Source organism: Hydractinia symbiolongicarpus, chromosome 15 (genome assembly GCF_029227915.1).
Source record: "Hydractinia symbiolongicarpus strain clone_291-10 chromosome 15, HSymV2.1, whole genome shotgun sequence".
Taxonomy (NCBI): Eukaryota; Metazoa; Cnidaria; class Hydrozoa; order Anthoathecata; family Hydractiniidae; genus Hydractinia; species Hydractinia symbiolongicarpus.
The window spans coordinates 714,533-726,623 of record NC_079889.1 but is presented as its reverse complement, the minus strand read 5'-3'; the positions used below and the strand labels follow the sequence as shown (position 1 = coordinate 726,623).

The 12,091-nt window shown below is 34.0% G+C and overlaps 1 protein-coding gene across 1 annotated transcript; it reads left to right on the top strand.

Moving 5' to 3' along the window:
- Window positions 1–8,015: 8,015 nt before the first annotated feature.
- LOC130629286 (NPC intracellular cholesterol transporter 2-like) lies at window positions 8,016–10,967 on the top strand. Its single transcript, XM_057442433.1, has 3 exons — window positions 8,016–8,197; window positions 9,813–10,087; window positions 10,577–10,967. The coding sequence occupies exons 1-3, from the start codon at window positions 8,101–8,103 to the stop codon at window positions 10,658–10,660; spliced, it is 456 nt and encodes a 151-aa protein (XP_057298416.1). The 5' UTR covers window positions 8,016–8,100; the 3' UTR covers window positions 10,661–10,967.
- The last annotated feature ends 1,124 nt before the right edge of the window (window positions 10,968–12,091 follow it).

The following is a 12,091-nucleotide window of genomic DNA, read 5'->3' as shown; positions in this document are numbered from 1 at the left end:
TTGAGTGCATTAGTCAATGAGAATTGGGTATTTTGAAGTCGGAAAAGTAAGAGACAAAGTAGATCTTTCTAAAAAGAATTTTTATACATTTTATAGTGGAAAAAAGCCTGATACGGCCAACATTTTGCAAAAAACTGGCATTTAGTCAAAATTCAGCAGTACCCTTTGATTTTAAAAAAATTTATCAGACGGTATAATTATTTTATTTATTTTTTTATTAGCTTTTGCGGATTTTCAAACTCCATCAGGAAAACCTTCGTAGAACAGTAGGTAGCAAAATCGTTTGTTTTTGTTCGATTTTTTTTGAAGAGGGGGGGGGCGGGGGGGGGGGGAGTGTTTTCACTCGGGGATACCATGGTTAGCCCCAAGGGGTTAAAACATTTAAAAACGTATCATTACTTGTCTTTATACCACATTTCGGAAAAATACTTAAGGAAGTTACCCGATGGAGTGGGTATTGATTAACAACAAAAAGATTGTTGTTTGAAAGATTCATTAAAAAGTTGCTAACAGTATCGAAGTTTCTAACTTTTTTAATTCTTTAATTACAGAAGCTGGTTCTTAGATATTAAAGTAATTCTTTCCTAACAAAAGTTTAGACTTTCAAGATAAAATTCCACTTGATCCTTTGTTGTGAAAATTGTTAAATATAGCCCGTAATAATTAATATTGACTGACTGGTCGGTGTGTGACTTTCAAAGCGTTTTGAAAATAATCGTGACTAATATTGTTATGAGAAGATTATTATGAATAAATTTCCTTACCCTGTAGACTTTTTACTCTTTCATTTGATTTTTACATTTTCAACATTAAATTTCAAAAAAATTTGCAAATCAAATTGTAGAAAAAATTAGAAAAAATTTACTGAGAAATTATAAGGGGATTGCGTTAAAGAAAAATTACCTGCAGAAACTTTCACGATTTGCGATTTAGAAAACTTTCGCGAGTTTAACTTTCGAGAAAAGTTTGATAGTTTAACTCATCAATTTAATTTTTCATTGAAATACTAATTCTAAAAATAACTTTCCTAAAGTGTAGTCTCACCGTTGACCCTTTTCTTGTTGGTAACGGAATTTTTGCTCCTGTTGTTGCACGCGGAATTGTTTCCATATCTTTTACTCTTTCGAGTCTTATTCAAAATGGTTTATTTTCTGCACTTACCTCGTTCTTAACAGTGAATTGGAAATAATATAAGAAACCACGGCCCTGCCAAATCTTTTAAAATAAATTTCATAAATTATGCCAGCTTTCTTTCTACAAAAACTGCCTATTCTTTAAGGGCGCAAGATAGGTTTGTTAGAAAAGGGTTTCAAAATGCTTCGTTTACAAAAATTAGCTACAACAACATTTTAACCAATATTTTACATTTAACTTTCTCTGTTTTTAAGTCATGCTTTGAAGTTGATTGGTAATACGTAAAGTTTAAATTTTGTTGAAAAGCATTTTCATAACATATATAAACTTAAATTTGATAATACGCTTACTCTCATGTAGTAATTCGCCAAACGAAAATAATATTTCGTTTCAACATTATTGTTTCGTAATTAATAGACAAATATTTTCTGGGTAGTTTTAATTCGATTAAAGAAAGTCATGGCTTTCCTTTATGAGTCATAACATTGAACAGATAAGCAGACTGTTTAGAAAAACTATTAGAAGATTTTTATTAAGTGTAGCTAAAAGTTATTATTAAAGGGGCTACGAAATAATTCGATAAGCTCAAATCCCAGCTACTTCCAAAAAAACAGCGTGTAATAACCGGACCACTTAAAAGGTCAAGGTACAAGAAGTTATACACACTTTAGAACCACATAGACGTCTAGACAGCCTGTTTATGAATAATTACTTTTTTATGATAAATTTCCTACATTTTTTATTATTTTCTAAAAAAAGAAAAGTTTTTCCTTTAATATTCCTTTTGGTGGTAAAATAAGCTACGGTCTGTAAAATATATTAAATACATACATGGGGTAAACTTTTCAGCTATATTTGGTTGCACAATATAATATTTAAGATGATTTAAGATGTTGTTTTTGTCATAATTTATCATAAATTATCTTGTTTAGCTCGACTTTCGTGTAAGTCACTAAAATCAAAAACCAACAGCCGCGTTTCAGTTGATTTTCTCGTTATTCTTGGTTTGTTTTTAATCCTTTAACTATGTTACACAAATTTGTTTAAAAATATGTCCTAAAGACGTGACTGAGGTCCTAAAAACAACTCAGCTACTTTTCCCAAATTTATTCAAGCTGAGAAATTCGACAAGCATTTTTTTTATACTCAAAACCATTACTAAAAGAAGAGGAGTTTTCACGTCAAGATATTTCAAGAAAGATTAAGAAAAGGAGTTTTGTTAAGTTGGTTTTACGCAAAAATTATTTCTGTTTACCCACGATAGAATGACTCATTTCAAGAAGCCTCTCTTGATTTTATCCATACTTTAAAAATCCCCTTAAGGGTGCTTATGGGATGGGCGAAAACATCATATTCCCACGGGAACTACCTGTTTTGTCTTACAGAAAAACACTGTTATACACTCTTCTACTTTTATAGGTTTATCATTACTATCTATATACGGTTATATCTCCTAATTATCCGTAACCTGTAGAACTTTGTACATTTTAAAAAGCCAAACATAAAAAATGTTACAATGTAGTGTTCGGTAGTGTAAATCAAAGGTTAATATTTCTGTGTCATTACCTAAAACGTATCCTTCACGATATCAGCTTCAATCATCAGTAAATCATTTCGTTTCGTTTGTTTTTAAACAGCTACTCTTCTATAATAATTTTGATTATTCAACCAGCCAGGATGACTATGACATTTTAATTCCAGCTACAAACTTGCCCAATTGTAAGATAGTATTAATGATATTCAGCTTCTCCTCACACGAAGTTGAAATTTAGATAACTTTATCATGTCGTAGGAAGCAGTTTCGTTATAGTTTTTTTGTTGTTTCGGAGGAAGAGGGGGCTTAAACTTAGTGCGCGAGGGCAAACCATCTTTTTGGCCAAGGGAAAGATTTTAAAATTTTGGACCTCTAGATTGCCAGTACACGAATTAAAATCCAACAAAATTGTTCTCAAATCATACAGTAGGTTACGCAAAAAAATCGGCTGGAAATTTTCTGGTCTTTTTTTTATTGCCATTTTTTCTTTTTCTTTTTTCTTTCTAATTGCAAATGATTCTCTGATAGGCAGCATTGCTTAATTATATTTTCGTCTCCCCTCTTTCCTTGCATCAGTTACACACAACGTAAACACAGCAGTAGCGTCCATAAGTTTAACATGACCCGCCAACTACGAATCACTGCATCTCATCCACACTCCAATCAATTTGGATAACCTGTTAGTGCGGGAACGGTCATAGAGTCCACTTCGAACTTAAGAATATTAAACATAAAAATCATATGAATTTGTCACAAAATCAAAATTACATGCATTTTCAATACATTGGGGTGTCAAATATTTTCTAAAATCACTAGTTGAGGATTGATCATGCAAGCATCAATTAGTACGAAGCACAACCAAGAATTTTTGACTAAAATAGTAACGGTACTCTTTTACTATTGCCATATGCTGATGCTTGTTGTATCGTTTAGCTGCCAACTTTATAATATATCCCCTTGTGCGTCAAAAATAACTGGTGCTGTGAAACGCGAAAAATAGGTTAAAGATGCACGAAATTTGAACGCGGGAAATATGCACGCGGGAAATATGTACTACGAGCGAATTCGCGTGAATCTTCTCGCTGACGAACAGCTATTTTTCTATATATAACCACGCATGTACGAAGTAGCATTTTCGAATACTTTGAATGAATTATATTGAGGAAAAGAGCTACAACAAAGGTTAGAAATTTAATTTTGATTATATATATTAAAGTAGAATTAGAAGTAATTTTTGCGATGTGTATTTTTCGACGGAATGATTAGTCGTTTCCAAGGTGTAAACTGGTACTTTTTGCGAATTGCGATTTTCGATTTGATTCGTGTCAAATTGTCTACAAACAACTTCCAATGACTGGTATACTCTAAGAAACGGCTGGTATTTTTCGGGCAGCACTTGACAATGGGTGCTTAGAATAAACTATGGTGACCAGCATGTTCTTAACCATCCCTGCTGGCTTTTAATTTTCAAACAGCCCCCTCTTAAACAAACCCTGGTTTCAACCTTGTCCCCAGGACTTGTTGTTAGGCTTTTTATCTGTCCCCGAAGACGAGGTTAGCCCTGGCTATTGATGCCTTTGTAAGCAACTGCATCTTTTACCTTATAGCAAATTGTAATTTTTCCAACCTTTTGGCTACTAGTGTTGTAGGCTGAACTGTAGTTACCTCAGTGATTCGTGATGTTTTAAGAAATACAAGGCAACTATATTTATGTGCCTATATGGTAAAACCATCTGTTTTGCTTTATTTTTATTGCCCTGTCCCAACATTCAAGTAAACACAAATCTTGATGCCATTTAAAAGTCAATACGTAACTGAAGGTCTTACTACGTTGTAATAACCTCGCGATCGTTCATGAAAATACTAAGTACGCCTAATTTTGTGCAAGAATATCTACACGCTTATTTTTTTATAGGCAATAAAAGACTTTTGGCTGATGATTGATGTTCGTAAGCTACCATGCATTCACGTTTTTGCTTGCTTTGTTAGCCTGGTGACCAATTTGATTTGTTAGCCTGGTGACCAATCAAAAATCAAACTTTTAATCACATTTTCCGTGATATGAAACTTGTATGGCTTTTACCACAAAGGAAGTCTCAGAAACTAAATTCCTAGTGTTTCTACTATTTTTACATTTGCACAATTCAGGCAATCTTGGTCAACATATATGTAGACAAAATCGTTAATTTCAAAGTTCTTTCCTACAAGTAATTCTACAGTGACATTTTGAAATTGCTGGAGTTCACTTGTCAATATTCAAGACGGACTTGGGATTCAGGATTATTAGTTAAATCAAAGCACTTAAGATGCCCTAAATGTTGCTGACGTCAGCGTGGTCATTTTTCTCGAATTTCGGGACCTTTGTAGGCAAATATATTAAAAAGTACAATTGGCAGATTTTAAAAGTTATTAAGTACGTAAGTAAGTAACGGGAAGTTTAAATGTTCCTTCGGACTCCATCCTAACGGCTGCCTCTTCCTCCCATCCGACTGTAACTATGTTACATTACCATTAGAGATACGTATGACATTACTCTAACTTACTTGCCTGCCACTCAATCTGCCTACTGATTAGTAAATTGCACCAAATGGGCTGAGAACACTACATTTAAAGTGCGCTGGAGTGGGGACTCGAACCTGGCACCTTATGATTACAAGCCGAATGCGCTACCAAGACACCATCTCCGCCTTGATGTTCTCTTTGCCTACGCTTGCACAATAGTAGCAATTTCCCATGTTCTAGACTGCGGACTATTGAGCGTTAAATGTTTTGAGCCATTTCTCAGAACAGGGAAAATACTGTCGTTGCCTACAAAATTTTGTTCCTTACAGTTTAATGATGATACCCTTGTTCTAAACCGAAATTGCACGCAAGATTTTTTACCATGTATTTTTAAAGTATTCAGCATTTTATCGATTGAAGGTCGGTATATCGTAAATCTGTCGATATATCGTAAATCTGTCAATATATTGCAAAGAGACACTGTTTATAGTATTAACAACGCTTTCAGTGGTTCGTTCTCAGAAGCGGTACTTTTTCTCAATTTTCATTCGCATAAAGGATTTTTTTTATTTACAACGATATTCTTCTAGTTTTGAGAAGAAAACTTACAAATATTTTTACATGCAAATTAAAGTGGAGCTAATTTGTACATCGTTATCATCCTGCTTGTAAGAGAGCAGAATTTGATGCACGGTTAACAGAACTGGCAACCGCAGACGCAATTATCGTGTCAGGGGTGGGCGAAATCAGATCTCCTATTGCGGTCACATGTTAAATCACGAAATGTGCTTATATGGTTTAGAGCGAAATAAAGTTCAATTTCTGGGTTGTTTGATTTAGGCCAAGGTGAAATATCATTTCACCCTCGAATCTTTGCGGTAACATCATTTACCTGACATGAAACTATTTCGCGTGTACGTATTACATGTAGCAAACATGAAAAAAATTTATTGCGGCTTGACAATTAATTTTGAGCAAGGAGGTTGGATAACTCCATGTAAACGGTCTTTGAGAAGAATAGTAACAAGTCTTGACGGTTACTACACAACATCTTTTTTTGTAAACCATCAGTCGCGACAACTAATGATGAACGATACGTGGTTTAGGGGCGTAACTTTTTTGAATTGTAATTTTACATACCTTTATTTGTATAGTGACCTTGAAGGGCCTACCTTGTTGGAGCCAATTAAAACCAAGATATTAGATTGATTAACAAGCACTCCACATTTTAGGAATTAGGAAATTGCATGGAAATAGTCAAAAAATATACCAAAAAATTGTATATCATTATTGGGGCCTTTTGTGTAATATTTTTGGGGACCCGTCGTACCCCCATCCCATTCTAGACCCTAAAGCTCTTTAAGATAAATCTCCTAAGAGCTCTGGGACGAGAATGCCCCCATGCGCATGCATTCATTAGGCCAATATTTTTCTTCAAGCAAAATCTTTGTCAATCTCGCAAAAAATTTGTTACTTTTGTATCAGAAAATAGTGACAAAATTTTTGCGAGATAAGGCATGTTTTTTATTCTTAAATCAATCGCAACGGTGAACAAACAGGTCAGTTTAACTCTGTCGGCTCTATCAATGTCAGCTTTTATATTTTAAAAGTTGAGTTTATTACGTCGCCATATTTCAACTTGGGTCTAGCTGTTTTAACACCGAGTAAATCGACTCGCCGAAAAGTTACATCCAGAATTTCGAGTATCAAATTTAAACAATCAGGAGCAAGACTGATTTTAAGGCAACCTCGTCCCCAGGGCATCTTGTATCTTTTCTGACCCCGGGACGGCGATACGAACATGTTCGTATCGCCGTCCCGGGGTCAGAGAAGATAGAAGATGCCCTGGGGACGAGGTTGATTTTAAGGTTTTGTTATTTTTTTATATATAAAGTGAAAAAAACACTACCACTCTATCCTCCAGGCCAATCGCAATCGCATTAAAAAGAAAAGCCTTGGGACGAGGTTGTTGAACACAAGCCACACAGGGTAGAAAATCGTACCACTAATAATCGGAAAAACAAACTTGATTGCCGTCGCAATTATGATGAAAACGCTTAATTAGAAGTGATCTCCTCCCTCGTGTTTATAATCCTCGTCTAGCTTGCTATGGTTTTTATTGTTACACATGTGATGTTTTGTTATTTTTAGTGTTGAAATCTAATAACCTTATGATGTTGTCTAAAATCTCCTGAGGGAGGATTGATGTTTTTTGCCCATCACGCTTTTTTAAAAGAACCCGCAAAATTCAACATGTCAGCCAGCTTTTCTTGAGTCTTTGGCAGCCTGACTTGTTCAAATTTTATTCTTTAAGTAATAACACAGCCCCAGAATTCAGTCTCGATGGGTTTTTTGAACCTATAATGAAGCTACTATAATTAACAATGATTGAGCCTGGAGCTGCGCTTATATTGTTCTTATTTTTGGCAAAATCTGAGGCTTTGTGTTCTTAAATAATTGTTCTTATAAAACAATGTGTCCCTGTTCCCACGTAGGTGTCAAGTCCACGTATAAGTTTTAAAAAAATCACGACGAATGATGTTTCCTATCCAGGTTTGTTGTGTTCTTTCAGCAAGAAAGAAGTATTTTTAATTTTAAGCCATGCCGGCAGCCTAATCTATATTATAATGCCCGTATACGTCCGTCCGTCCGTCCATCCGTCCATCCGTCTGTCTGTCACGCAAAATCGTAGCTTAGCAGCGAGGGCGAACCCGTGGATTTTTCCACGGGCTAACGACTAGTTATTTATATATTCTATTATAGACTCCGTGGGGGAGCGTTGCATATTCCAAATTAAAAATGGTGGTACGATTTTAGTCGTCATGTGACCATGTGACGATAAAAGCGATTGAAGTGCAAAGTATAGGACATTGCAAACTGTTGTTGGCTGGGAGGTAACTTGAGAGCGTTTACTTTAGGAATCCTCAAAAATGATCAAAAACGTGCTCTTGTTGTGTTTTGTAACTGTACTCGTTTCAGTTAGCAGCAAAAACATCAAATTTGGTCCTTGTCCTGATCAAAAATCAAGTATGTTTATTTTTTCTGTAAACTGTGCGTATTGCAGCTTAGCTATTATTTATTTGAAAAGTATTGATATAAAAAAATAGTAGCTAGATTTAATATATATATTTATATAGTCCTAACTAAGGGTCAAATGGCCCATTACCCTGGTTAAAATATCACTTTTTTAATTGAGAAAACACATCATAGCTGCTAGCTAAACACTTTTATATAAAAAATTTACAGTAGACCAAAATAGAACTACAAATATCTGCATTAAAGGGAAGGTTAATTAGGGAAAACGCATCTAGCACTATACAGCACATCAGCTAGGCTTGAACTTAACATTGTTGCTTCTGGCTATATGGTGCATTTTATGAAATGGCGTATTATTGCAGCCATGTTTAATATTCCAGCAAGTGGTGCAAGCTCAACTTTGAACCCTATGTTCTTGGTAGCGAAGCATACAAGAAGTACAAGAAGGCTCTTTTTTGGAATATTTTTGTTTACATTTAGGCACTAGTAATAAGTCGTACCACTAGACTTGTATTTGGCTGGGATATTTTGAATCCTTATTAAATTGCCACAAAACAAGACCTGAGAGGCTTAAAATACAATGCTGATATATAAGAATAACCAAAAACATCCAAGGTAAGCATAAAAGAGTTTCTACATCTTAGCGCACTTTGTAAACTTTGCTACCAAGAATAGGGCTTTCGAAGTGAAACTTGCTTCACTTGCACTACGGCTGTGCTATAAGCATTTGCCATACAGGCCTGCATGCAATTTAAAAATACACAAACATACTTTTTGGTTATAGTACACAGCACCTATGTTATGTGGATGTGGAATTTCAAAAATATCTGATGTTAGAGTCATTCGAACCCTGAAATTAGAGTGTAAAAATAGGCATTAAAAATAAGGTCAGTTGGGTAACTAACACAAAATTTCTTGACGTAGAGAAAACACATTATGTCAAAAATTCTATTGTCTATCAACAAGAAATGCATTTTTTTCATTGTTGCTGCACATAACTTTGAAGAAAATTGTGAATGGCAAATGATTTGGTCACTTGTATTTCCTCTAAACACAAGGAACACATGTTGATGATTGGTGCTATTCTGTAAAGAGGGGCTCGATCAATATTTTTCCTTTTTAATAAAATCATATGGACTAATTCTTGTAATATTAAAAAAATTGAAGAAAAAAAATTGTTAAATTATTAGGTTTATGTATATCATTAACAGGGTATACAAAAGAGTTCGGTTTTATACATTTTCAGAAAATCACTCAAAATAAATTCAGCGTCATAACTTAAAGAAAAATTGCATATTTTTCTTTGGCAATCTTCTTTCTTTTTTAATGCTTATAATTATTAATCCTTACTACAGTAATTAAATCCATAAAAATATTAGCAAGGATATTATCTGGAACATGCCCTTTTTTAAACCACTTAATAATTGAAAAATGTTCTTAAGTTTTTAAGTGTGGTGCTTATTTTAAAGTTAGATGTGTTCATACAAGCTGTCATGCGAGGGCTACTTCAGTGTTTTCATCTTGATATTAAAAATAGCATAAAAACATTGTATATTTGTATAAAGACTGTTCCAAATTTAGGCACTGGTTATTGGCTTTTTTTTAGCTGCAACTGTCTCCAATATCGCTATTGTACCATGCGACGTAGAACCATGTATTCTTTACAAGGGAAAAAGTACTAATATTATGATAGATTTTACTCCGACGAAAGCTACAAACACATTAAAGTCAGTCGTGAAAGGGAAAATTGGACCATTATGGATACCATTTCCATTAGATCATGATGATGCGTGCACAACATCGGGTGTAACATGCCCACTGGTGCCTGGCAAATTGTACCATTTTAATTATTCCTTACCAGTGAAATCAGAGTACCCAAGTGTAAGTAAATCATTTATGCTTTGTTTATATCATATATTTCGTTATATCATAGATTTTGTTTATATATTGCTTAAAACAGACTAAACTAGGGAAGACGTCAGGCAGACATGAATAGCAAAAATCGTTAGTTCATGCAATTTTGTGAGGCAAAGTGAAACCAATGCATGCTTTTATCTTAAAGAACAAAATTTTATTGCTTATCTTTATAAAACTTTATATGAAAATTATAAAAAGTTGTTATATATATTTAGGTCTTTTCGGAAAATGTCAATTTCCGCAGAAATAATTTTTGCGAATGTGCATTTATATATTTCGCAAAAGTAATTTTCGCGAATCGGAAACCATTAGTAAATTTCGCAGAATTGATCTTCGATGCATCACAAATCTTCCGTCATGCTCAAACAATATGCTTTGGGATATTTAAATGTGGAAAAGCTTACCTCGGCTTAATCCCTGACACACATCTTATTGTTTTGTATTTTACTTTAGCTTCAAGTACTTGTCAAGTGGGAATTCCATGGCGACGAAAGTCAGGAAGTCGTGTGCGATGAATTTCCCGTAAAGTTGCAATAATCTAACAAATTCGTTGAAATTATGACCGTGTTAAATTTTTGTACGATGTAAAAGATGTATGTGATATGTAAAGTATTTCTTACGATGTCTTTTTTCGCCATCTTAAGCTCGTCAGTTTTTCTTTTAAAGACCAAATAAACCATAATTTCAGATTGCACGAAGTCAAGTATATGAAATAACGATCATTTACTTTTAAAACCGTACTAGTCATGAATTTTGTCTTTTTAACCGTTGTCATTGTAAGAATTTATTCCTAAATAATTGATGTATTTAGTTCTTTACGAAGAAATCTTTAGTGGAGTTCTTTCTTTACGAAGAAATCTTTTTATACTTTTGTGTATTTTCCACTGTATCTGTATTTTAAAACCGGAAAATAAGTGAAACAAGGTTTTATGCGATCGCAAGTGAGTCTACGACTAATTTATGATAAAGTAAAAAATTGTACTAACGTTTTATTGAAATAGGCTTCTGCGGTCATTGGAAACCATTTGCTGCCTCATATTAAGCCAGCCTAGTTCCCAGGGTCTTGTTGCCCCTGAGCCGTTATTACGGAACTTCATCAACAAAGGAGGTTGATATAGCCATTATTTGCTTACAAATATGCCTCATTTTAAATTTTCACGCGAATGTCGGGTGATACGAAGTTTTTAATAAAATTTAAGGAAGGACTGCATAGGCGGCTGTACAGTGTTTAGGGCAGTGACTTGAGCTTCAAAAATCCTCAACTGAGCTACCGATCCCCAAGATGGCCACACTTTCACTTTTACGCTTTGTAAAATATCTCCGACATTAGCCTGACTTTCGAGTTGATTTTAAAATTGGGTCAACAAATTTTAATCAGTGTCTCCAAAAACTAAATTCAGGAACTCGCGAATTATTATGAGATTTTTTATCGCCAACCAAAGTACATGTTTTTATAAGCAATTGAAATTCGAAAATTCTTATAAAAAGTGCTTTTCCAGCCTTAAAATTTACTTAATGGAAAAAAGATTCAACACATCTAACTTGAAATTTTAAAAGTTCATAAAAATCAACTTTTTGATTTCGATTGTTTTTCCGCTAGAAGCTTGATTTCCAAGTTGATGTATGCATTTTATCGCTTAGAATATTTTTAATATATTTACACTAGGAAGCTTTCGGTCAGTAACGCTGTAGATGAGAAAATTTAAACTGTATTGTTGTCAAGAAAAACTCCTCACGAATCAAAAAGCATAAAAGTTCAAAATATTTTATTAGGCTTCACTTAATGCTAAGTATATGCTATGACCAAATTAAAGCCTGCGGATGCGTATGTCATGCTTATTAAAAAAAACATGTAGGCTTGGTTAAGAAAATAAACTTTCGCAAATTTTGGCCTAACTTTCGAAAGTTTATAGTAATCTTATGTTAAATGAGCATTTATTACTGTTATGAAAACTTATTCCGCAAAAT

What these genes read in the sequence shown, in the direction of transcription:
- LOC130629286 (XM_057442433.1), top strand. Translation starts at nt 8,101, where the DNA reads ATGATCAAAAACGTGCTCTTGTTGTGTTTTGTAACTGTACTCGTTTCA. An exon ending in TTGTCCTGATCAAAAATCAA is followed by an intron (nt 8,198 to 9,812) that starts GTATGTTTATTT and finishes GCTTTTTTTTAG; the next exon opens with CTGCAACTGTCTCCAATATC. An exon ending in TGAAATCAGAGTACCCAAGT is followed by an intron (nt 10,088 to 10,576) that starts GTAAGTAAATCA and finishes ATTTTACTTTAG; the next exon opens with CTTCAAGTACTTGTCAAGTG.